Source organism: Malania oleifera, chromosome 4, assembly GCF_029873635.1.
Source record: "Malania oleifera isolate guangnan ecotype guangnan chromosome 4, ASM2987363v1, whole genome shotgun sequence".
In the NCBI taxonomy this organism is placed as follows: Eukaryota; Viridiplantae; Streptophyta; class Magnoliopsida; order Santalales; family Ximeniaceae; genus Malania; species Malania oleifera.
Window position 1 is genome coordinate 48,651,609 of NC_080420.1, and position 24,628 is coordinate 48,676,236.

The 24,628-nt window shown below is 37.3% G+C and overlaps 2 protein-coding genes across 7 annotated transcripts in view; one reads left to right on the forward strand and one right to left on the reverse strand.

The window, feature by feature from the left end:
* LOC131153327 (SEC12-like protein 2) overlaps window positions 1–3,219 on the forward strand; it is a 42,293-nt gene extending 39,074 nt beyond the window's left edge. Inside the window, exons 4-10 of one of the 2 annotated variants that reach the window (XM_058105554.1) lie at window positions 371–462; window positions 575–674; window positions 1,077–1,152; window positions 1,345–1,465; window positions 2,046–2,162; window positions 2,263–2,327; window positions 2,898–3,219. In XM_058105554.1, coding sequence (XP_057961537.1) covers window positions 371–462; window positions 575–674; window positions 1,077–1,152; window positions 1,345–1,465; window positions 2,046–2,162; window positions 2,263–2,327; window positions 2,898–2,980 — 654 coding nt within the window. In that variant the 3' untranslated portion in view covers window positions 2,981–3,219. Of the gene's footprint in view, window positions 1–370; window positions 463–574; window positions 675–1,076; window positions 1,153–1,344; window positions 1,466–2,045; window positions 2,163–2,262 lie in introns of both variants that reach the window. The other variant, XM_058105553.1, reaches the window with a different exon arrangement.
* A 492-nt stretch (window positions 3,220–3,711) lies between these two features.
* LOC131154336 (inorganic pyrophosphatase TTM1) overlaps window positions 3,712–24,628 on the reverse strand; it is a 63,846-nt gene continuing 42,929 nt past the window's right edge. For 3 of the 5 annotated variants that reach the window (XM_058107034.1, XM_058107035.1, XM_058107037.1), the window contains exons 23-26: window positions 16,537–16,662; window positions 16,302–16,415; window positions 4,166–4,282; window positions 3,712–4,057 (exon numbers count right to left, since the gene is read on the reverse strand). In XM_058107034.1, the coding sequence (XP_057963017.1) occupies window positions 3,992–4,057; window positions 4,166–4,282; window positions 16,302–16,415; window positions 16,537–16,662 (423 nt within the window). In that variant the 3' untranslated portion in view covers window positions 3,712–3,991. Of the gene's footprint in view, window positions 4,058–4,165; window positions 4,283–4,957; window positions 5,316–14,168; window positions 14,380–16,301; window positions 16,416–16,536; window positions 16,663–24,628 lie in introns of those variants that run through there. The other 2 variants (XR_009136424.1, XM_058107036.1) reach the window with 2 other exon arrangements.

Sequence of the window (24,628 nt, forward strand, 5' to 3'; positions counted from 1 at the left end):
TGCATTTTATGGTACCAACCTTCATTTGGGTTCTTTAAATTGAAATTGAAATTTCCATAAATTGAGACCCTCAAAATTTTCATCCAAATTAAAAATTTTTGTCCTTGGGATGACCCCATGCCTAGACACAAAATTTAGTGCATAGTTTCGCAGAGGTAATTTGGGCTTTATCTCCCCATCATATAAATATCGGCATGTCTTTTGATCAAAGCCACCAATATAGCTGTAGATAGATCTTTATTTTACTTGGTATGTGTTTGACAATTTTGTATGGCAGCCAAAAAATTTGGAAATTTACTTTCTCTTAAAGCAAATTTCAATTTTATCAGAACTGTGTGTTATATGATGCTTTAATTTTTATGCAGTACAGGATGGAAAATTAAGGGTTTTGAAGTGGCCTAGCATGGAAATTATTCTTGATCAATCAGATGTTTATACAGCAGTGAAGGATTTAGACTTCAGGTTGATAATAGTACCAAATAATTTTAATTCCTGACCTGTAAGTTTGATATTAGTTGTGCTTCTTTTTTTATGTGCTTATGTTGATGTGGTTTAGTTATGTTATTTTTTGCAGCCCAGATGGGAAATTTCTTGCTTCCTTGGGTAGTGGTGGCCCTTGTAGGGTTTGGGACGCAACATCATCAACACTTGTAGCTTCTTTACCGAAGGAAAATGTGAGTAATTGATTCTTTTTTTATTTTTTATTTTTTATTTTTACAGTGGGAAAGACCATAAGTTTATGAAAGGGCTTCTCATTTGCTTAAGAGTAATCGTTTTTGCATAGTTGATATCTGGGTCAGAGCTGTTAATTTGTACTTTGTAGTACAAAGTAATAACCATATTTTCCTCAAGCAGATGCACTTGGCAGTCGTATTATTATGGTATGGTTCATTCAATGAACTCAATAGGCCTAGATATCTTTGTGGGGTGGGACCACCAGATTTGACTCAACGCACGACTTCTTTTTTCTTGTTCTGTTCTTTGGTTAAATTCCTGAAGCTCCTTCGGTATTCCAGTTGTTCCTCTTTCTTCCCTTGGTTTTCATCTAAATGAATTTCATATTTTTTTCCGTCCAGGATGAGGTTTTTGGCTTCTGCAGATTTTCTCAAAACAGCAATATGAATCAAGTTCTGTATACCACTGTGATGCGAGGTATATTAATATCAGAACACCTCCCCCCCCCCCCCCCCCCCCCACCACTATCTGTTTTTTTTTTTTGCTCTCTATTATTGTCTTCTCTGTGTAATAATTATGAGAAGCATTTGAATAGTCATGCATAGGCCAAGGTAGGTGACAACATGCTAAGACTTAAAAGACCTTGTTTATATTGTCTGTTCTACCCAGGTCAGGGAGGAAGTATTGTGACGTGGAACACAACTTCATGGAAGAGGATAGGTTCAAAGCAAATAGTCCGTGACCCAGTTTCTGCCTTCAATGTTTCAGCTGATGGAAAGCTCCTTGCAATGTAAAGATTCTTAGCATATTGGTTTCCAGGCTTGGGAACTGGTTGACATGCATTTGCATATTCCAACTAAAGCAAAATGAATTCAGCACCTAGGAAGTATAATTGAGCCCACTGTTTTCATTTTTCAACCAACATCCCCATTCAGGAAGTCTCTGGTAATGCTTTTAGAGTCTTACCTGGAGCTATTATTAGAAACACTTGAATTCTAACCACTTTTTGGAGGAAAAATTTATGTAGATCAGTGACTTTCTATTATTTGATCTACCTCTCTGAGCATATGCTGGAATGCATCCATTTGATAACAATTTCAGAGCCTTTGTGCATATTGACATGGTGATGGGAAATAATCTTCTCTAGAGTGTCAAAAATTTTCATTCAATAACGATTAACGTCTCTAGTAGTCCAGAAATGTTAACACATCTTTGCTTTCAAGACATTCCATGATTTTGTAATGAGGCCTCCTTCATATCACAAGGAGCAAATGTTCTTATTTTATTACTGAACATTGAAATATTTGGCAAACACGTCCATGAGAGCAGTTCAGTTACTTTTGTTTCCTTTGTGGTCTGCCAACATACAGTGGGACAATTCAAGGAGACATTTTAATTATCAATTCAACCAACATGCGGGCACAGACTTTGATTAGAAAAGCCCATCTTGGCATTGTTACAACGTTGGCATTTTCCGAAGATTCAAGGTATTTGTCCAACTTATCCACATTCTGTCCAAAGCTTGGGCTGCAATACTTCCACTCCATGGATTCTTCTTGATATTGCTGCATGTGGCTTTTGAAACAGGGCTTTGGCTTCTGCATCCATGGACTCAAGTGCAAGAGTGACCTTAATTCTTAATAAGAAAAATGGTATGCTTCTGTGTTGCTTTCTGATTGAACTTGTAGTGCTAGAAAACATCCCATTGGAAACTGGTAGGGTTCAAATAATGGACAAAGTCTGTTGTCCAAACTTGGGAAGTGTTATAGCTATGAAGGAACCATTAAAATGGCCAAAATGTGTGCAGGGGATAATAGACAAGTTACTGGCATATTTACTCATTCTATACTTACATTTTATTACATTTATTTTGTACTTTAGTGACCAAAAGTTGTAAATTGTTGTGCTATTAAATGTACAAGTGCGAGGCTGAGATAGCAGGCCTGGGATCAAAATCATACTGAGATGGAAGGGCCTATGCTCAAATTATGAGGACAGGGAAATAATGATTAATTGAGAAACCTAGAAAGTGAGGTTTAAGATATTGAGGTAAATGAGTGGTTTAGTGGGAAGAGATTTATGAGAAATTCTATACCTCCGGCATTTCCCTGAATCTGGCACCATTTGGTACCAGGAGGTTTTACCATTTGCATATGCAAGCATTATGCGGCTGACAATGCGTTTTTAATATCTATTTGTCTAAAAGGTTTAATCATTTGCAGGCTTGAACTTGTGGGTTGTCTTACTCGTCATCCTACTTGCAATTGCTGCTTACTTCTGGAAGATTCAAGGAATCCTAAATTAGAGGGCGTTTCCTTTGCTGCTTTAAACTTTTGATTATCTCCAGACATGGTGACAACAGTGTTGAAGCGTATATTGTAGAGCTTATGAAAATTTATTTACATTTGGAAAACATTTCTATTGCATGTCACTTAAGCTATTGCATGCCTACGGGATGGTCTGGCCTACCCCATCTGTATCCAGGGATCCATCATTTGTATATTTTACCCATACAGCCTTCAATGGAAGACCATTTTTTTGTCATTTACTGGTTTTTACTCCATTGCATGCCTACATTATAGTCACCAGATTTTCACAGATAATAGGTGCAATTCAGCTTTTACTTAAAAAAGAGACGATTCAATTTCATAACAAAGTATTGTTCTTTTGAAAATGAGCAAATGCGATAAATGGAGGGTTTTCATTCTTTCGGTAGAGCCACTGCCACACAGCCCTTGCCTGCTGTCTTGAAGTCTTTCTGGAAAAATTGAGAAGGATAATGCTGTGGTGTCATGGACCCAGCAAACACAATGACACAGCCAGACACCAGGTTCCTTAGGATTGTAGGCCACATTTTCGGCCAAGGCCGGATTCAACTCCCAAGTATCGGCCTGAAAATTTATACCTGTGGTTACACTTACTGTTGGCTATTTATTTGAATTTTGAAATCTCAACAAAGTTGAGGTTTCGCAATTTAATGAGTTGCGTCCAAATCTTTTGGCTGCTGCTGGTTTGTTTGCTTTCTGCAGTGGGTCATGTCAAAGCCTTTTGAATAATGTGTATGAAGAAGATCGTTAAAGTTGTATAATCAGCCTGGTAAGGCGTCAAGCACTACTCACATCATTTTTTTAAACCCTCCCCTCCCCCTTATACAAAAATATAAAGAAAAAAAAAAAAGCAAAAACAAACAAAACAAAACTAAAACTAAACTAAAACAAAAAGAGGGAAAAATAAAAAATAACTTTTTGATCGACTGAAGGAACTCTTCCTGTAAGAGATACCTCTATTTATTTAGAAATAGAAAAAAAAACATGCATCATTGCCGCTTCTTTTGGTAGAGTGAATAACCAACAAAGGCAGACAGCAGAAAAGTCCACAACACCTGGCAGAAAAGTAATTACATAAATCAGTTGGCTTAAAAACAGCCCAATATTTATGGACAGTGATAGAACTCAAGTGGTAATATTGACGAAAAGGGCATTGAAAGTACTGTGTTGATCGTATGCCACCGCTCAAGCCTTTTGATCCTACACTGCATCTCTTCAATTACACCTTCAAGTGGAGATACTCCCCTACTGGGTGAAGATTCTGAAGCTGAACTGCAACCCTGTTTGTCCACACCATGTTATTACAATGGAACTTTTCGAGAATGCAACTAGACAAATAAAATTAGGCCTCATGCTCAGTCAATTATGTTTTTTTTTTTTTTTTAATGCAAAAGCGCACACATTCTGCCAAATTTTAAGCATGCTGATTGGAGATTTCATTGTAACACAGGGAGGATAGTCATATACTCATGCAACAGCTTGCATAGAAGTGGCATAATAGTTGCCATATCATCTATTACTTGTGTTGTTCCCCTAATAGAAGCAGCTGTTGTATGTCTACTTTCACCTTGACACTTGTACTGCCTGATGAACAAAATATGGCTATGGATGCACCTAACACAATATCCATGCCCCTTTCTTCACATGGATTCTTCAAAATATAGTAGTTGAATATTTAGCTGTAATCTTCTACCTTCTGTGTGCATGAATGCTTACATCAATTTTATTTTATTTTTTCAATAAATTGACAGCCAAATGCTAAAACATCTGGAAAGGAGAAAAACCTCAAAGACACTAAAAGAATCAATTTCACATCTAGCATTTTCAGTACACCATAATTAATTGCACATTTCCGCACTCCTTTTTAAAAAATTATTAGCTTCATTCTATCATTCAGTAGTTTCATGAGTTGACAACAAATGAAGGAATCCATGCACATGCTGCCTCACATGACATTTTTTTTTAATTGCAAAAGAAAATACTTCATTAGAAAAAGAAGAATTTACAAAGAGAAGAATAAGACATCCCTCATCAAAATTCTGGAAAAATCCATAAAAAAGAAACTAAAAATAAAAAATACTTTGAAATATCAAGGCAAAAAATTTCTCCAATCTTGCTGAATTTCTGAAAAGCTCACTTCCTTAAAGCAACCAGAGCCAATGCACCATAAAAGCCACATAATGAATCTTCTCCCACACCATCTGCCTGCTCAATTTTATCCTCGAGAAAATATGTCCATTATGCTCCAAACATAGACCCCACAGCACTGCAATGATTCCACACTTCCACAGAGTAGTCCTTTCCTTTCTTCTTCTGAAACCCTCAAAATAGATAGCTAACATTCAATCCTCTGTCGGTGGGCAAACCAAAGCTTCTCCCAACACGTCAAATAAATTATTCCAAATGCTCAAAGCAAAATCACAGCGCAATAACAAATGAGAAGCCGACTCAGAATTCAAATAACAAAGCACACAAACATCAGAAGGTAAGTCCATCAAAGATCTCCTAATTTGCAATAGATTATTAGTATTGATTTTATTAAGCAGAGTCACCCAAATGAAAGCCTTAATCTTTGGGGGAGCTTTGGCCTTCCAAATACATGAAAATAGAGGAAAACAAGAGTTGGAAGGAGTCAAAAACTTGAAAAAGGATTTACAAGAATAAACCACTGAATGGCCCAAAGCCCAGGACCATGTATCCTTATTTGAAGAAAGATGACAGTTAGTCAATAACAAAAAGAAGGAAAGTTCCATCATCTTGCTATCATTTAGTGATCTTCTGAAATGAAAGTTCCAAGAAGGCAGAGGACTACCCAAATCCACCACAAAAAATGTATATATGTATATATATCATACTATCTTGCCTTGAGCACAATCAGAAGAGGCAAGGAAAAGAGGTGGATAGAACATCATTCCCCAACCAAGAATCTTTTCAAAAATGAATCCAAGAACCCCTCCCCACAACAAAATTAATGTGAGTAGTGGGATAAATTTGAGAAATAGATTTCAATGGACTCTTCGAAGAAACATCACAAACTAACAGTGGTATCCCACCCATTCACATCCAACCCATGCCTACTTTTAATCACTTTATGCCAAACGGAATGATCTTCTAAGGGAAAATTCCATAACCATCTAGCTAGGAGACTGATGTATTTACACACCAAATTTGCAAGATATAGCCCTCCGTCCTTTTCAGACCTATAGACCTCATCCCACCTAACTAAATTATCCCAAAACCCCCACCTCTTGACCAAAAGAAATCTCTCATTATTTTCTCAATCTTATTAGCAATCCCTGCTAGAATTTTAAAAAATGACAAATAGTATATGGGGATGCTAGATAAACAAGCCTGAATGAGGGTAATTCTGCTCCCAAGGAAAAAAAGTATCCTCTTCCAACCATCTAGCCGCTTGGCCACCCATACACCATCAATTCCAAAACTCTACAGATCTTGAGTTACCACCCAAAGGGACCCCCTAAATAGGTCACAGGCCAATCCGAAAGACCACATCCCACATTAGAAGAACACTCACTAGCTCATTCAATAGGTACATTTATATTTGCTAAATCATTTTTCCTCATATTTATTTTAAGTCCTGACACGGTCTTAAAAACATGGAGGATACCCAAAATACATATGAAAGAAGGCCTATGATCTTCTAGAAAAAAAATAGTATCATCCACAAAGTGAAGATGAGAAACCACCACACACTCTCTCCCCACTTCCAAACCTTTCACCAACCCTTGATTTGAAGCCCTATCCACCATTCTACTCAACATATCAATTACTACAACATAAATGGGGCGTGGGTCCCCTCGTCTAATGCCTCTAGAAGCCTTAAAAAGAACTATAAGATCACCCCAGAGTGAAAGGGATGACGGAGGGAGTTTTCCATTCACAACAATAGAGAACCACACATTGGACAAACAATCCCTTTCTAGCAAAAATACTATCCAAAAAACTCCAACTCACTCCATCATAAGCCTTCTCAAATCCAATTTCAATATGAATCCCCTCTTATTCCTCCTTCAAATAATCCTCCACCACCTCATTGGCCACCAAATTGGCATCCACTATTTGTCTACACCCCCCCAAAAAAAAAAAAAAAAAAAAACGACAATAGCACTCTAAGCTGTTGAAATGGTCTTATCAAGCACCTTACTCAACCTATTAGCTAAAGCTTTGGTTACAATCTTATAAACACTAGAGTCTAGGCCAATAGGTCTAAAGTCCTCTATCTTAATATATCTTGATTTCATAGGCACTACGGTAATGGAAGTAAAGTTAATGCTCTTACTCAAAATTTCTCATTCCCATACAATTCATGACATACTATAAGCAAATGATCCTTAATAGTACTCCAATAGCCTTATCCCTATCCATCCCAAAAAATTCCCCGTTCACCTCCTCCTCCTCAAAAGGTCTCTTAACCAATGCATATGATTTCTAGAGATGGGATCCCACTCTAAATTGTCAACCATCAGTATAAAACTCTCTTCTTCAAAATAAAGATTATCAAAGAAATTAGAGATCTCAAAAGCCATTCTATCAAGGTCATTTACAATTCTTCCTCCTCGAACCTCCAACTCCCTAATCAAAATTTTCATGATTTATGATGAGGTAGCCTATGGAGGAAATCATTATTACAATCTCCTTGTTTGATCCATTTAAATTTGGTCTTTCGCCTCCAACTCCTCACTTCCTTAAAGATCACCTCTTCCAATTCATTTTTCAAAGAAATTCTATTGAACTTCCTCACTCTCATGAAAGGTTAGTCTTCTCTTCCTTTATGTCAAAAAAATTCAACTCACTAAAGAAGTTGCCTTTTCTAATTATAACATCCTCAAACACCTCTTTATTCCAAATTTTCAAATTCTCCTTCAATTGCCTCAGCTTCCTCATAAACCTAAACCCCTCCCAACGCCTCCCTATGTCCTCACATGACATCTTTCAACACCATTATCATCACCAATTCACTCAGAAATAGTAATAATAGGAGGGCAATATTTGGACAAATCACACCCATGCAAGCAAATTCACCTAGGGCTTTTATTGTACCCTCTATTATCATGAATTCTTACCAAACTCACCTAGGTCAAGGGAATAGATCAAGTTACTCTAGAAGGGAGAGGGTTAATAAGTTATCACAAGAAACTAATACTAGATCAGCAACTTGGAATATAGGGACTCTTACGAGCAAAAGTATGGAAATAGTGGAAATAATGTTTAAAAGGAAAATTAACTTCATCTGCCTTCAAGAGACAAAATGGGTGGGAAAGAAAACTAGAGAAATTGAAAAATTAGGATTTAAACTTCGGTATACTAGTAAATACAAACATAAAAATAGGGTGGAATTATTGTAGACAAAGACCTAAAAGATAATGTAGTAGATGTTAAAAGAATAGGGGATAGGATCGTTAAAATCAAGATAACTTATAGCCTAGAAATAGTAAACATCATTAGTGTGTATGCTCCCCAAATAGGCTTAGAAAAAAATTTTAGAAGACAATTTTGGAAAGATATTGATAGTATTATACAAAAGATACCAACATCTGAAAATACATGCACAGGAGTTGATTTGAATGGTCACATTGGAAAGGATAATATAGGATGTGAGAGGATACATGGAGGCATGGATATGGAGAAAAAAAATGAGGCTGATGATACAATCTTAGATTTTGTCATATCTTACGATTTGGTTATATTGAATACTTGCTTAAAGAGGAGAACACTTCATAACTTTCAAGAGTGAGTATAATAAAAGTCAAATAGATTTTTTCTTTACTAGGAGGGGGGTCGCCTCTCTTGTAAGAACTTTAAATCTATCCCATGTGAAAGTTTTACAACATAGAGTCTTAGTATTAGATATACATATTAAAAGAAGGAAGAGAAGTAATCAACGCAAGAGGACTAGATGGTGGAACTTGAAGGGAGATAATATAGTACAATTTCAAAGATAAAATGATTAAAGAGTGTGATTGGATAGTAGGGGGTTAAGGTAGATGCAAATATTGTTTGGAATAAAATCACCAATTCTATCGTAAGGATAGCAAAAGGGATTTTAGGTGAGCCCAAAGGAAGATACTTAGGTTGTAAAGAAAGTTGGTGGGGGGGGGGGGGTGTCAAGAAGTCCAAAAAGCCCTTAAGACAAAAAGAATTTGATTTAAAACATGGCAAAATTGTAAAAACATAAAAATCTTGAAAAATATAAAAAGTGAGAAAAAAAAGAAAAAAAAAATTATTAGCGAAGCTAAACATAGAGCTTATTATACTTTATATATTAACCTAGATACAAAAGAAGGATAAAAAGACATTTTAAAACTTGCTAGAGCTAGAGAAAGAAAATAAAAAGATTTAGGAAATGTAAAATGTACAAAGGACAAGAATGATAACGTTTTAATTAGAGAAGAAGACATGAAAGAGAGGTGACGAAGATACTTTGATAAGTTGTTTACAAAAACTAAAATGAAAAATTAAACTTGGAAGTGGCAAATGAGGAGAAGGCTAAAAGTAGGAGATTTATTTGCAAAATTAGAGTCCTTGAAGTTAAGATGACATTAAAAAAGATGAAAAGTGGGAAATCTATAGGACTGAATAAAATACCAATCGAAATTTGGAAACGTTTAGGGATAAAGGAAATATTTGGTTAACTAATGTATTCAACACTATCATAAAACTAAAAAAAAATGCCAGAAGAATGAAGGAAAGTATGTTAGTTCTTTTATACAAAACAAAGGCAATATTCAAAACTACAATAACTATCGTGGAATTAAGATTATGAGTCATACAACGAAATTATGGGAAAAGGTAATTGAATATAGAATAAGACTAGAAACCAAGATTTCAGAAAATCAATTTGATTTTATGCATGAGAGATCAACAACAAAAGCTATTTATCTTTTAAGAAGTTTAATAAAAAAGTTTAGGGAAAAGAAGGACTTGCATATGATTTTTATTGACCTAGAAAAAACATATGATAGCGTACTTAGGAAAGTTTTTTGGTGGGTCTTAGAAAAGAAGGGGATTTGCAGTAGATATACTGAGGTCATTAAAGATATGTTTGATAGAGTAGTGACAAGCGTTAAGACTATAGGACGGGAATCTAGAGATTTTCCAATCATAATAGGTGTACATTAAGGTTCTACTTTGAATCCTTATCTTTTTAATTTAGTAATTGATGACCTTACTATGAATATCCAAAATGAGATCCCTTGGTGTATGTTGTTTGCAAATGATATTGTGTTGATTGATGATAATAGGAGTGGAGTGAAATCTAAACTAAAACTTTGAAGAGCCACATTAGAATCTAAAAGGTTTAGGATAAGTAAGAATAAAACATAATATATGAAATATAATTTCAGTAATGTTAGAAGTAGCAACAGAGAGAAGATTAAACTTGATAATCAAGAGATTAATAGCACTAATAGATTTAGATATCTTGGATCTATTATGCAAGATAAAATAGGAAATTGAAGAAGATGTAGTACATAAAATTAAAACAAGTTGGGCAAAGTGGAGGAGTGTGTTAGGTGTGTTGTGTGATTGTAGAATACCCTTAAAATTAAAAAAAAAGTTCTATAAGACTGTTGTAAGGCAGCTTGGTTCATAATGTTGGGCAACTAAGAAACATGTACAAGAAGTAAAAGTTGTTGAAATGCGAATGTTAAAGTGGTTGAGTGGTTTAACATTAAAAGATAAATTAAGAAATGAGTATATATGCAATAATTTAGGTAAACACCAGTTGAAAACAAAATAAGGAAGGTGCAGCTTAGATGGTTTGGGCATTTGAAGCACAGGCCTAGTAGAACACCTATGAAGAGGAGTGAGTTAGTCATTGTTTATGGCATGACAAGGCGTAGGGGTAGGCCTAAAATAACTTCAAATGAGGTAATGAGGACGAATTTAATAACCCAATCTAATAGAGGAAAATGCTCTTGATTGGATGAATTGGTGGAAAAGGATTCAAGTAGCCGACCCCACCTAGTGGGACTTACAGCTTCTTCTTGTTGTCGTACACTCATGCAAGCAAGCTCAAATTTAGAGATTTTTCACTCATGTTTGGCCCCTTTTCTATTTTTTTTTACCCTATTTTTATATTCTTCTGAACAAGGTAGGTTTGTGGTTATGGTTATAGTTTGGTTTCTCCCAATTAAGTCCTCCTTTCTGCTTTTAAGCAATAGATTCAGAAAAGTTTATAATTTTTCCAAACAAGTCAACAATCCCATTTTTCTATCAGCTCCTGTCAGCGGTGGTCAGCATCTGGATTATGTCTTGTGAGATCAGTCAAAACAAAACTTTTATTTATTTATCAATTACTACATCTGTTCAAAAAAATCATTTTCACACAAAAAAAAATTCTATGTTATATTATTACATTTTTAGTTCAAAGAGATTTATGATCACCCAGCCACATGATATCTCCATTAATGACTGCTTAGACAGGGTAATTGTTAGAAGAGACTCCCTTAATATACTTGAAGCACTACCTTGATCAACAACAAAATTGTCCACTGACTTAATTTTGAGCTAATAATTAGAACTGCATTATGTTGAGTATCCAAGGATACTTCTTTTAATAGGTAAGATTTGAATTATGTATCTCTTACCTTTACTAGCTGATTCATTGGGCCCACGTCTCCAGGGCACAATCCAAGAATATTGGTATAGTCAGATAACAGGTAAATCAACAAATAACCCCCCCCCCCCGGGAGTTTTATCAAAGAGACCAAGATCTCCATGACATTTTGAAACTACTACAAACTTACCTTTATATTATTTTTTTTTAGTGATGCTATCGACAGTAGACAATCAGACTACAAATATGGGCAACCTGCTAATATTTTAAATTTTCAGACCATTTTTTTACTTTTGAGGTTAATTGATAAAATGTCATATAGTCCCTTCAGTTGGCGCCATTCCACTGCGTGTGTGTGTGTGTGTGTGGTGCGTGTCTCAGCAAGATAGAAATGAGTTGGGGTTGCCAATTCTCCCAAAATATATATATATATATATTTTGGAGGGGGGGGGGGGGGTGTTGGTTGAGGGGGTGGGGGAGGGAGGGATTGTTTTCTTTTTAATTTTTTATCGGTAAAAGGAAATTTATTAAAATGGCATCAAGGGGATGCCAACCTGGAGTAGAGATAGTCAACCACCCTTTAGGTGTCAAAGAAATCAAGAATTACATTGTTTTCATTCACTACAACTCACTATGCCAGCTGGTGACTGCAGTAATCCACTACCTCTACTGATCCGGAACAGTGATAGAAATTTTAAACTCTCCTACTCCTTTCTTTCCAAGTGGGCCAGAAATGTGCAAGAGGGGTATGAGGCTGAATGAGGGTGATGGCAATGGTATGTCTGGGTAGAGATCCTTTGATGAAGCTGGTTTATGGAGGAAATTTTTTTTTTTAATATTTCATTTCTTTTACGGTACTGTTATTAGGGTAACATCTTCAAGATTCTAGGTTATTTTTATCTTGGGAACCGTTATTTTGATTTATCTAGGTTTTATTTTATCCTTTCTCTTCAAGCATTGTAAGCCTAAAAGGCCCTTCTGTACTAGGTTTTCTTCATATTGGAATTGAGGAATAAGTTGTCGGACATTTGGTCCAGCATCAAGTGGTATCCGTCCGAAATTGCTGTCAGTGTTATTTGACAGAGTTTGCAATTTAAACTCAAATTGCCACCGCAGTCGGTGTTTGATAGGGTTGTCTATGAGTTTTAACTTTTAACTTAAGCTTGTGGGGTTCGTGGTTTCGACTTGAATCGCACCTTGTATCCGCTGCCATCACCACCACCACCATCATTCAACGTCTACCACCATTGTTCCCTCCACCATCTCTCCATCCCTTTAACAACAGTGACAGCACATTAAAAAAAAAAATTGCAGCCACAGTTCAATCCCTTCAAAGCCATCAAAGGGCTTCATCTTCTTCTTTGTCAGGTAGCTACAGCCGCCATGATTCCTGAATTCCCTGGTGCTCCATATTGTTGTCATCGCCTTGAGTTTGTCGTTGTCATCAAGTTCCTCATCATCATCAGCATCAATTCATCAAAACTTCTCACATTTGGAACGAAGTTTGAGCCCTGCAAATGTTCAGCCATGGCATCACCACTAACGCAAGAACAAAGGTTCTCACTTTCATCCAATGCTGACGCCTTGATCACCTCAATCTCCCTCACTAGAGCTACCAACATCATTGTCAGCTCAGCAGTTTGTTGCCGTTGACCTTACTTCGCAACTTGTTGAAGTTGGCTTCATTCACCACAACCATGGCTTCAAAAGCAGAGATGGAGCAGTCTTGATCATCCATCAAAGAAGCAGGCCCTAATTTCATTAAGATACATATAAGTATGAAGCCAGTTCAGCCAGAACCAGTCCAACCTGAACCAAAACAGTTCAACTGGAGCAGGCCGGACCAGACCAGACCAGTTTGAACCAGCCAAAAAAGAGCACAAAAGACAGATGGTGGAAAAGGACCAATTTGATCTGATCTTCTTGTTCATAAAGTGAGTCAAATGTTTGATTAGAAAGGACAGTCAGGCAGATCCAAGAATTGATCACTCAGATTGCTACTCTCTAAAAGTCAAATGAACTCTAAATTTGAGCATCACACATCCCCTCTCTTGTTCTATCCTTGATTGGACTGAAAAACAAAAGAGAGTCATTGAAGGAAGCTGATAGCAATACAAATGTTTGCAGCCATAATATTCTGCCTCCTCCAACACAAACTCCCAGCAAGCTGCATTATGGAATCAGGGTTGCTTTTCCTGAGTTCACCGATTAGGGTGACCTGGCTCTACTCTTTCATTTGCTCAACCAAATTAAAAACATCTTTACTCATTGACGTGTCCACTTGGAAGAGAAGGTTGCTATGGCTGTTCTCTATCTCAAGGGCCTTGTGTGTACTCATTGGCATAGTCTTGCTCATCACTGTGGACTTTGGAAGCAAGCTCCAATTACTGAGTGGAACTTTATGCGGGCATAAGATGGAGGAAAAATTCATTCTAATCAATCAGGAAGGAGAAATGTGGTTCAAGTTGTGTGCCTTCACTGCCTTGACCCAACAAGACAAAGATGTTGATAAATACACGCTTAAGTTTCGCAAATTAATTGCCTAATGTTTTTTTGATGAAGACAAACAACAACGCATCATTCCATACCTTGGGGATTTCATGATGGCCTACGCATTGAGCTACTATCCTACGACTTTCATTCTGTGGATCAAGCAGCTGCCTTTGCTTGTAATGCTTAGAGAAGGAACAAGTATTGGAGGGATAACTATAAGATGTTTTTTTCCAATAAGCCACTCCCAGCCCCTGCCAAGCTGCCCGACTCAAAGTGGGTTGAACGCTTCCCAATGGATTGCTACACCTGAGGGCAAAAAAAAGACACTTATTGCCACTGCACTACAAAGACTCATTATGTCATAGTAGAGACTACTAAAAAGATTCAGATGCAGACCCTGCACTTGGCAAGAACTCCATTGAAATTCAGATCGTGAATGCACTTGAGTATTCAGGGGGTGAAGATGAGAGGGTATTGCCACTGCACTACAAAGACTCATTTTGTCATAGTAGAGACTACTAAAAAGATTCAGATGCAGACCCTGCACTTGGCAAGAACTCCATTGAAATTCAGATCGTGAATGCACTTGAGTATTCAGGGGATGAAGATGAGAGGGTAATGCTAGCTACAGCATGTGTTTAGCCTAACTTGAGGTCAAGTTCTTTATGTCACTAGAGGGGATACAGCTGGCATATGGAGGATTTTAATTTTATTTTTCATTAATATCTTCAAGATTCTTGGTTATTTTTATTTACAAAACCAGTATTTTTTATTGAATTAGATTTTAATTTAGTTTTCTTTCCCTTGAAGCATTGTAAGCTTATATACAGCCATTACATATCAAGTTTTATTCAGATTGGAATTGAGAATTAAGTAGTTGGACGTTGGTCCTGCATCATCTTTGCCATGTATTTATGTGATAAAGGTGCTGCAATGTTGGGATATGGCAGAAGGGCATTGGACTGGCTTTGTGGTTAGGCATAGATGGTCCTGGCAGCAGTGTGGTCAATGCAAGTTATGCGTGGGTTTGAGGCTGCACATAGATGAAGTTGCAGGGGGGGGGTGTTCATGCATGGTCTATTGGAGTATGAGTCATCGTGGAGGATTGGAAAACAGTCGAATTTGTAATTGAAATCATGAGTTTATTAAGGAAACGGTTTTTGTATAGTGATAACAATTATTATTAAAATTTATTGAAAAGGAAGGATTTGAGACAAGTTTCAAATTTGAGTGGCTTACAATGAAATGGATCTGTATTTGTTTTGGGAGGTTTCAATCATTTTGGCGAGAGAGGGACAGCAAGCTGATGATGGCCACTTGGGGGGAGGGGATATGGTTGGGGTGGCGATGGGTGGTGGGTATGTATGGTATTGATTGGTGTTGAGATTTGGTGATGGGTGGTGGGTCAGTTGGGCTTTGTTTGGTGCTGATGATGGCAAGATCAACAGTTTTGGTGGCTATTAAAGATGAAGGGAGTAATGGTGCTCATGTTTGCAGGCCAACGTCAAGCATCAAAAAGTTGATGATGGTATTGGCAGCTTGGTTGATAACTGCAAATGAAAAGAGAACAGGATCAGAAAGAAACCAAGTTGGGTTAGTTGTTCGAGGTGGCAGCAGCAAGCTCACTACAGTGAGATTGTCACCCATGATTACATAGAAAACCGTAGCAGCTGGGTTTAAACCCCTCCCCCCCAGCCCATGCCAAGACTGATAACTTGTTTGTGCAGATGTGCCTTCCAATTTTCAAAATCATTTGTCAGAATTTTTATCCGCTAATGCTGTTCAAGTTCTTAGATTTCACTGTCTCACAAGGGCAAAATTGTCTAAAAAAGATTATTTAACACTGTTTACTAGATATCAGCGCCAAAGGGAGGCCAGTGGCATATTTGGTAAGTCAACATAGGTTCCTATCGTTTCCACAAAATTCAGGGGAGGTTAGTGTATTTTGCCCAATAAACTAGCATCAGAAGATGCAAACGCACATGAATGAGAAAGGCTTTATTGATCAAAGGGAACACTTCTTGGTTTGCTCAACACTGCTTACTAGTAAACTCGAAAGGGGAAGACTTTGACACAACTGCTTAAACAGCACAAACACAACAAGGTTTCAAGAATTATTCACTTTAAGTATATTGTTTTACATCAATTTACTTTTTGATGTAAAAAACTTCCACAAAGCAAACGCCCTCAACAATGACAACAACAACAACAATAAAAATAATAAATACCTGAGATTGAATAAATTCTACAAGTTCCTGCAGCCTAGCAGCTTGTTGACTGTGAATTCCATTGGAACCTCTTTCCAGCACTGGCAATCTTTCCAATATTATTTGAAGATAACTCTAAGAAAACAAGAAGAAAGATAAAAATTTAGGTGGAATGGTGGGTGCAATACATTTGCGGAATCATATACTGGCAGCAATGAAAAATTATAGACAGTAAATATAAGTATTAATGCAAAACCTTTGTTGTATAGGTGCCATCTAATTTAAGTGTTGAACCAGCAGCTGCCACTGCTTCCTTATTAACCCCTTTGATCTGTAGATAGGGACTAGGAACATCTAGCAGATGATCAACCTCAATAAGAATCTGAAAGACAGAATAAGATCCAATTTAATAGCATTGAAATTTCTTAAGTCTTGATGCATCATTGCTTTAGACCTTGAACACCTATAGCATTCTAAAATATCAAAAACTGACACAGTATCTTACAAATTTAAACAATAAAAAGCCAGGGTTTAAAAACATAAAACGAGAAATAGGAATCTGACAGTGTCCATGATATCCAGAACTCCATGGTCATGCTAGTAAGACAGTGGGTCAAAACTCAAATGTAAAATAATCAGCAATGTGGATAATCATCAGTGCATCCCAGGTGAATAATAAATGACTGAAACAAAATGAACACCTTTGAGTTTCTGCAGTTTAGTGTATCTGCATTTGTGCATGTGCGAGGGAGATAGAACAAGCAAGAGAGAGAGAGGACGGGCAGGAGGGGGAGAGGGAGAGAATGTTTATGTTTGAAGGAGGCACTCTCTCCCCCTAAGAAACACAATATAATATTAGGTTAGAGCATGTCAATGAAAGAAGTCGTGAGTAATGTGGAAGGTTTGAGATGTTAAAGATATAAACCATAAAAGAGATATAGGAGGTGTACAAAACTATAACAATAAATCAGGCAAAAAAAAAAAGAAAAGAATAAGAAGAACCTGTAATCCAACGATGTGGTGAAACAAAAATGAGACCTCTAGAAAAACCTTCATCAAAATTTACTGAGGTATGAGAGGACAGTAAAATCTATCAACCACTTGCCCAACAAAAAACTATTTAGTGAAACAAAAATGAGACCTCTAGAAAACCCTTCATCAAATTTACTTAGGCATGAGAGGACAGAAAAACCTATCAACCACTTAGCCAACAAAAAATCATTGACCACATGGAATAGAAGTGCAAAGAAACATGATGCATTAGTATTGTGCTTTCTCAGTGGCAATGTGGCATCATTGGCTATTTGGATTACAAGAAATAGGTTTCTTTCAAAGGAGATGTGGGTGTCAGTTGCATGCCCAAAAATCCAATCAGCTGGCTAGGACATTTTCACATTTTTTTCTATATTATAATTAATATATGGAAGTAAATTATTCGTGTAACACACATATTGTTTCTATTACATGAATAAATCCATAAAATCTAAGTTGAGAAGAAAGTTCTTTGAGAGAGAAGAACTTGCGACTTGAGACTTCTAGATAATTCTAAATGCTCTCAGTCATAGGATTGTGAATTGGGCATAAACAATCTAGTATGTCTAACTTAAAAGGGTGACTAATGAGTTTCTTGTGTGGTGACGCTAAGACAAACATAGTGTTGCCTGTTAGATAACAAGTATACTCAGTGCATGTAGCGAAGAAAAGAAAATAAAAATAAAAAAGTATAATGAGCGTGACCATGTTAAGAATATAGAAATGGAAGTTTACTGTCCATCAATTAGTTACAATTGTACAAATCGTCCTTAGACCTGTGGCTTCATAGTTGTCTTGTCTTTGAGCTTCTAAATTGACAATGCAATGTGTTTATATTTTTACCAAGAAACTTGGCATATGTATGGGCTAGATTTAATGGTTAAAGTATGGAGAAAAATGAGAGTGCAACATGGGATGAAGCCATTAAAATGGGGGTCCATCCTATTTTAGAATGTTTGCACGAAGCCTATGCTCTATGGGCATGAAGAATTTTCTAACTACAAGGTGGCGAGCACTTGAATGCAGATAGGTTGCTTGGGGTATTGATGACTTGGAAACCACTAAAAGAAATTTAAGATCTTGCCATTTCTGCGATGCAAAAAGTAAATGGATTTCTAAAGACCAATGTGTATGACTTTGTGGCCAAGAAAATGGATACTACATTGGTACCTATCGAAGGCCATTTCCACCTTTAGACTTCTTGGGATATAGATGGATAGCTCGGTTTTGCTTTTTTCCTCTAAGGATCTGTCCTTGAACCTTATACAATTTGTCACCAAAATGATGCACAACTTCTAAAAATCAACCTTGTGGCAATAGGATCTGTATTCAGCACTTAGAAGTTTGTCTGGTGCTCCTCTCCAACTAGTTTCTTTCCCAAAAAATGAAGCTAAATTTCTAATTATGTCAGCAGCAACTAGCAGTTTCATATTGATTGTATCAAGAAGGGCAGTAAAAGCTTAACAAGATTTATTTTTTGTAATCTTCAGAATGCATCAGCTAAAAAGAAAGACTTTGGACTGCAGAACATGGATCCCTTGACTGCTTCACAACTTCAGACTGACCACAGAGCATCTTTCTGAAATATTTTTCAGCATCACAAGAGATAATAGGTCCCTAGATATGGCAAGCCCAACAATGTGTGAAAGAATAGAGGCTGAAAGATATGGAGAAGCTGTTAATCGCTTGATAAACAAAGCTCTCTGAACTGGATAGACACATTATAGAATATGATTGAATGGCATAAAGTTAATATAGGAAACTTACAAAAGCTTCTTCTCTCCATTGAACACATATTACTACGCAGAAAATAGTCTTTTGGATGCCATTCAGAAATTGTGAACAACTTATTTATTAAAACCTTGAAGTTGGCAAATGTTATTGCAACTAGCAAATATTGTGTATTATGTACAATGGCAATGCTACTCCTTCAATGCAGTCCATATGTTTAAAGTACATATAATGTATCTAGTAGCATAAAAACAAAAAATTTAGAATCAAGTGAGAAAGTTTGTAACCTGATGAAATTCTGCAATCTTAATTTAATTTTCCGTTTATGTCAAGTGTTGTTATTCATGAGTGATGGGTATTTTTGTAATTTCAGAATTTTGGGGTTTATTCATGTCAAATTAGCTTCTTCTTTTTTTTTGGGGGGGGGGGGGGGGTGGGAAGGGTCATTTTGTAATATTCAAAGTATTTTTGTGATGGGAGTTATTTTTGGTGGGGCTTTAGAAGATAAGTGGCTTTTAGAGGGTGTTGTGCAAAATTGTAGTTGGCTTCTCTCTGAAGATGAAGGCCTCATATAATAAGATACTTTAGCTGCTTTTCCAAGAGGATTTTCGGCATTTATCTTTGAGAAAATTTCTCTCCAGAGCTCAGCTCCAAATTAGTTAGGGTTGTTAAGATTTGGAGGATTGGCTTTCGAGGATTCAACCTTACCATGCCTACCAGTCCCTGCATTGCTGCTAAAGGTGTCAGAGGCTATCAAAAAGCCACTGATACCGTTCTAAAACAGTGCCAAAAATGGTACTAATTTGAGGATTAAATTGTTCCTAGAAATTGCCTTATTTTCTGAATTTAAAATCATAGCAGTACTCTCTTTACAACTTTGCAGATTCAGTAGCTATTTGAACAAGAAAAGGTTGCTAAAATACTATTCATAAAATCTGTCTTTATTTCTCAATTTTTCTTCTATTCCTACACCTATTTCCATCAAATTGGTATCAGAGAAAGTTCAATCTTGTGGGTTGACGGCTGCAAGGGTAGAAGAGGAAATAAGGGCCCTAGAGGTAGATATGTGACTGTTGAGATGTTTGGAGAGCCACAGGAACTAGTTAGACAACTTACTCAGCTTGTTACACAAGCTATGGGTTATCGAGGCTGCCAAAATGATGGTGATAATGAATGCGGTTTTTTTAGAAGAGCAAGAAATGGAATAATGAGCAATCTGAGGCTGAAATTGACAGCTCTAGTAATGATAGGATTTAATGAAACACCTGTACGTAAAAATGAAAGGCCTCCAAGACAGGAAGATCACATTCTATGTGCTCTACGAAATTCCAAAGAGTATGGTGTACAAGTAAATACTTCAGAATTTGATGATGATATGGAAACCAAAGAATAATTGAACTGGGTTGATAGCATTGAAGAGTTATTTTGAATGGAATGATGTGCTGGAAGAGAAGAAAATAAAGCTTGTGGGAGCAAAGCTCAAGGGACCTTCTTCTTCTTGGTAGAAACATTATCAAAATGATCACGAGAACAAGGGGAAAAGGAAAATCAAGAGATGGGACAAGATGAAAGAGAAGCTGAAGGCTTAGTTCTTACCTTGGGATTATGGGCAAACCTTGTACCAAAGGGTTCAAAACTTGAGGTAGTATGGGAAGTTAGTTAAAGAATACACCTAGGAGTTTCATGGGCTTTCATTGAGGTGCAATCTTGCTCAAACTAACGCTCAAAGGGTTAATCACTATGCCAATGGTCTCAAAACGACCAAACAAGATCAAGTAAGCTTTCAATGTCCTTACAAGGTGAGTGATGCCTATCAGCTTCCACTCAAAATTGAGTGACGAGTTAACTGCAACATGCTTATGAAGCTTGGGACAGAACGCAGCAATGGTAAGGTGGGTGGCAGCAGTAGAGGTGGTCGAACAGCAGCCCGTATGCGTGCTAACAAACCAACCAGCAATAATAGTGGTAGAACAGCCAAGCACGTCAGGGGAAAACAGTGGTGAAATGCTACTGATGCTTCGAGTTTGGCCACAAGTTCAACGAGTGTTCAAAGAGGGCTGAGGGCAGAATTAATCTTGCAAAGAATCAAGAGGCTGACAATGAAGAGAATTTTTTTGCAATTGCTTGAGGACCAAGACTAGCAACTAGAAGCTCGAAATGATGTGGCAGAAGAAGGGATTGAGAGTGATGTCCTTGGTGAGCCTTTAGTCATTCGATGGTCATTACTTTCCCCTCCAGCCAGCAGCAGCAATTTGCTAAATAAGTATATCTTTGAACTAGATGTTCAGCTGCTGGAAAGCTTTGCAACTTGATTATTGATAGTGGGAGCAGTGAGAATTCGGTTTCTCAAAAGGTAGTAGCCATGCTGGGATTTGAAAATTAAAACACATTCACGGCCATGGAGGATTTTGTGGTTCAACAAAGGAAGTGAGGTAATTTTCTCTTTGAGATGCCTTGTTAATTTCTCAATAGGTTCCTTTTAAAGGATCTGTTTATTGTGACGTGGCTCCCATGGATGCATGTCATATTCGTCTTGGGCGGGCCTTGGCAATATGATGGAAGGCAAGAAGCACAACCCAAGATGGTATCAAGAATACTTGTTCATTTTTGGGAACAATGGTGAGAAAGAAGAAGGTTGCACTGAAACCAAGAAGGATGAGATGTTAAGAGGCAAGCAAATGATTGTTAGTCTGCTCTCTTAAATAAAAGGGATTTTGCTCAATAAAGTACGGAAAGTGGGCTAATTTACATCCTCTTTCAAAAGGAAGAGAATCTGCGGTTGGGGTTCCCAAATGACTTCAAGGAGATTCTTGATGAGTTCAAAGATGTGATGCCATATGAGTTAGCTAATGGGCTTCCTCCCATGAGGGATATACAACATCAAATTGATCTTCTTGCAGGTGCCGCATTACCCAATTTTCCCCACTACCAAATGAGCCCAAGATTGGATGGAACTTGGAGAATGTGACAGCAGGGCTATCAACCAAATCACCATTAAATACAGGTTTCCTATTCCAAGATTGGATGATATGATTGACATGCTCATTGGATCTCAGGTTTATTCCAAAGTTGACTTTACGAGGGGTTATCACCAAATCAGAATCAGGCCTGGAGATGAGTGGAAAACGGCCTTTAAAATCAAGGAAGGGCTCCATGAGTAGCTGGCCATGCTCTTCAGGTTGTTCAATGCACCTAGTACCTTGAGGTTTATGAATCAAGTACTAAGACCTTTCATAGGGAAGCTTCTTGTTGTTTATTTTGATGATATTTTGGTGTGCATCACGAACAAGAAAAGTTACTTTAACCATTTGAGGGCTATCCTACAGCTCTTGAGGCAAATCCAGCTTTATGCAAACATAAGTGCAGATTATGGTGGGAAGGTTGGGCTTCTTGCGTTTCATTGTCTCAGCAAAGTGAATAGAAGTTGATCCATCGAAGATTGAAGCTATAACAGCTGGCCTGAATCCAAGAACAATTACAGAGATAAGAAGTTTTCATGGTTTGGCCACATTTTACAGGAGATTTGCAAGGAATTTCAACACTATAGTCACTCCCACCACTGAATGTCTCAAAGGAGGGAATTTCAATTGGACTTCAGAGGCAGTAGAGAGCTTTAAGGAGATAAAGAAGATGATGTCTCAAGCGGCAATTTCGTCCTTACCAGATTTGGTAAGCTCTTTGAAGTTGATTGTGATGCATAAAGCAGTGGAATTGGGGCTGGCTTGAATCAAGAAGGAAGACTAGTGGCTTATTTCAGTGAAAAAGTCAACACAGTTCAGCAAAACTTATGACCTGGAGTTTTATGCTATTTTTGAAGCATCGAGATTCTAGCAGCATTACCTTATTCAAAGGAAATTTATTCTAAATTCTGGCCACAAAGCCTTGAGATATCTCAATTCCCTGAAGAAGCTAAGTCAGAGGCATGCTAAATCGGTGGCATTCTTGCAGGAGTACACTTTCACATTGAGAGTTAAGGCTGGCTTGCAAAATGAGGTGGCAGATGCATTGACTAGAAGGATGTATTTGCTAGAAACTATGTCTACTAGTGTTGTTGGGTTGGAGCTGATCAAGGAACAACACAAACAAACAAGATCCTTATTTTCTAGAAATTTTTGAGAAATTTGCAGCTAGGGATCATGACGTGTGCGCAGAATTTGTTGTTTAAAGGGGTATATGTTCAAGGGTGCTAACTATGCATTCCTAAAGGTTTGTTGATGGAATACTTGATACATGACTTGCACGGGGAGGTTTAGGAGGTCATTTTGGCAGGGATCCAACACTAAATTTAGTGGCTAAAAGGTACTTTTGCCATTCCATGCACCAAGATGTGTGTAAGTATGTTGATCAGTGTCGCACTTGCCAAGTATCAAAGGGACAGCAGCATAATAAAGTTCCTTACACTCCTTTACCAATACCTACAGCCCCATGGGCCGATGTTAGCATGGAATCTGTGCTCAGATTGCCATGAACAACTAGGGGTGTTGACTCCATCTTTGTTGTTGTGGATTGGTTTTCAAAGATGGTTCACTTCGTAGCATGCAAGAAGACATGGAGCAACTCTTTTCTTTTGGGAAGTGGTCAGATTACTTGGGATACCAAAGACCTTTTTTTTTTAATAGCAAAAGAAATTCATTGGATAATAAAATGGATGTACAATCAGGAGAAGAGAAACCTCCTTAACAAAGTCTAGGAAACCCCAAGGAAAACAAAAAAAAGAAAACCAAATGATGTAAAAAAACAGCCCAAGAAATCAGCACATCATAAGATGTCAACAGAGCAAGCCAATCCCGCTTAATATCTGAGAAGCATTTCCCCTTGAAATTACCATTATCCACGCACCACAAGGAAGCCGGAAATGAATGTTCTCACACACCAACAAGAATGCTAATTTCTTCCCTAAAAATATACGTAAGTTACGTTCCTTCCATCAACACCAAAATATTGCAAATAAAGCCCTAATCCGTGGGTCTTTTCCTTCCTTCTTCCTCCCAAACCCAACAAAAGATATTTTTAAAAACTCCTCCACTGTCCCTGGACAAACCCAACTTTCTCCAAAATAACTAAATAACTTATTCCAAACATTCCATGCGAAATTTTAATGCAAGAAAATATGTGGAGCAGATTCTGAGCAAATAAAACAAAGCACACAAATATCTGGAGAGCGAGCCTTCAAACTTCAAAGGCATCCTAATCTGCAGCGAGTTATTAGTATTTAACCTATTAAGCACAACCAACCAAATAAAAGCTTTAGGTGTAACCAACCACACATTAAGGATATGGCAAAAAGAAATAATAGAAAAAGGGCTCCAATATAAAGATCTTTTTACGGGGCATTTTGATCTTCCAAATAGTTTTATAGAGAGGGAAGGAAAAGATTATTACATCAGATTGAGACTCAAGGTTCCTCCGACATTTTTGAAAGACCTCATGGAAGTTATTGGCTACACAATTGCAGCACAGTAGCACCTATCACCGTCAAAAAGATGGGGCAAACTAAAGTGGTGAACAGAAGTTTGGGGAATTTATTGTGGAAAGGACAATACTCGATAATGGGATTTGATCTTACCAACTCTCACTAATTAACA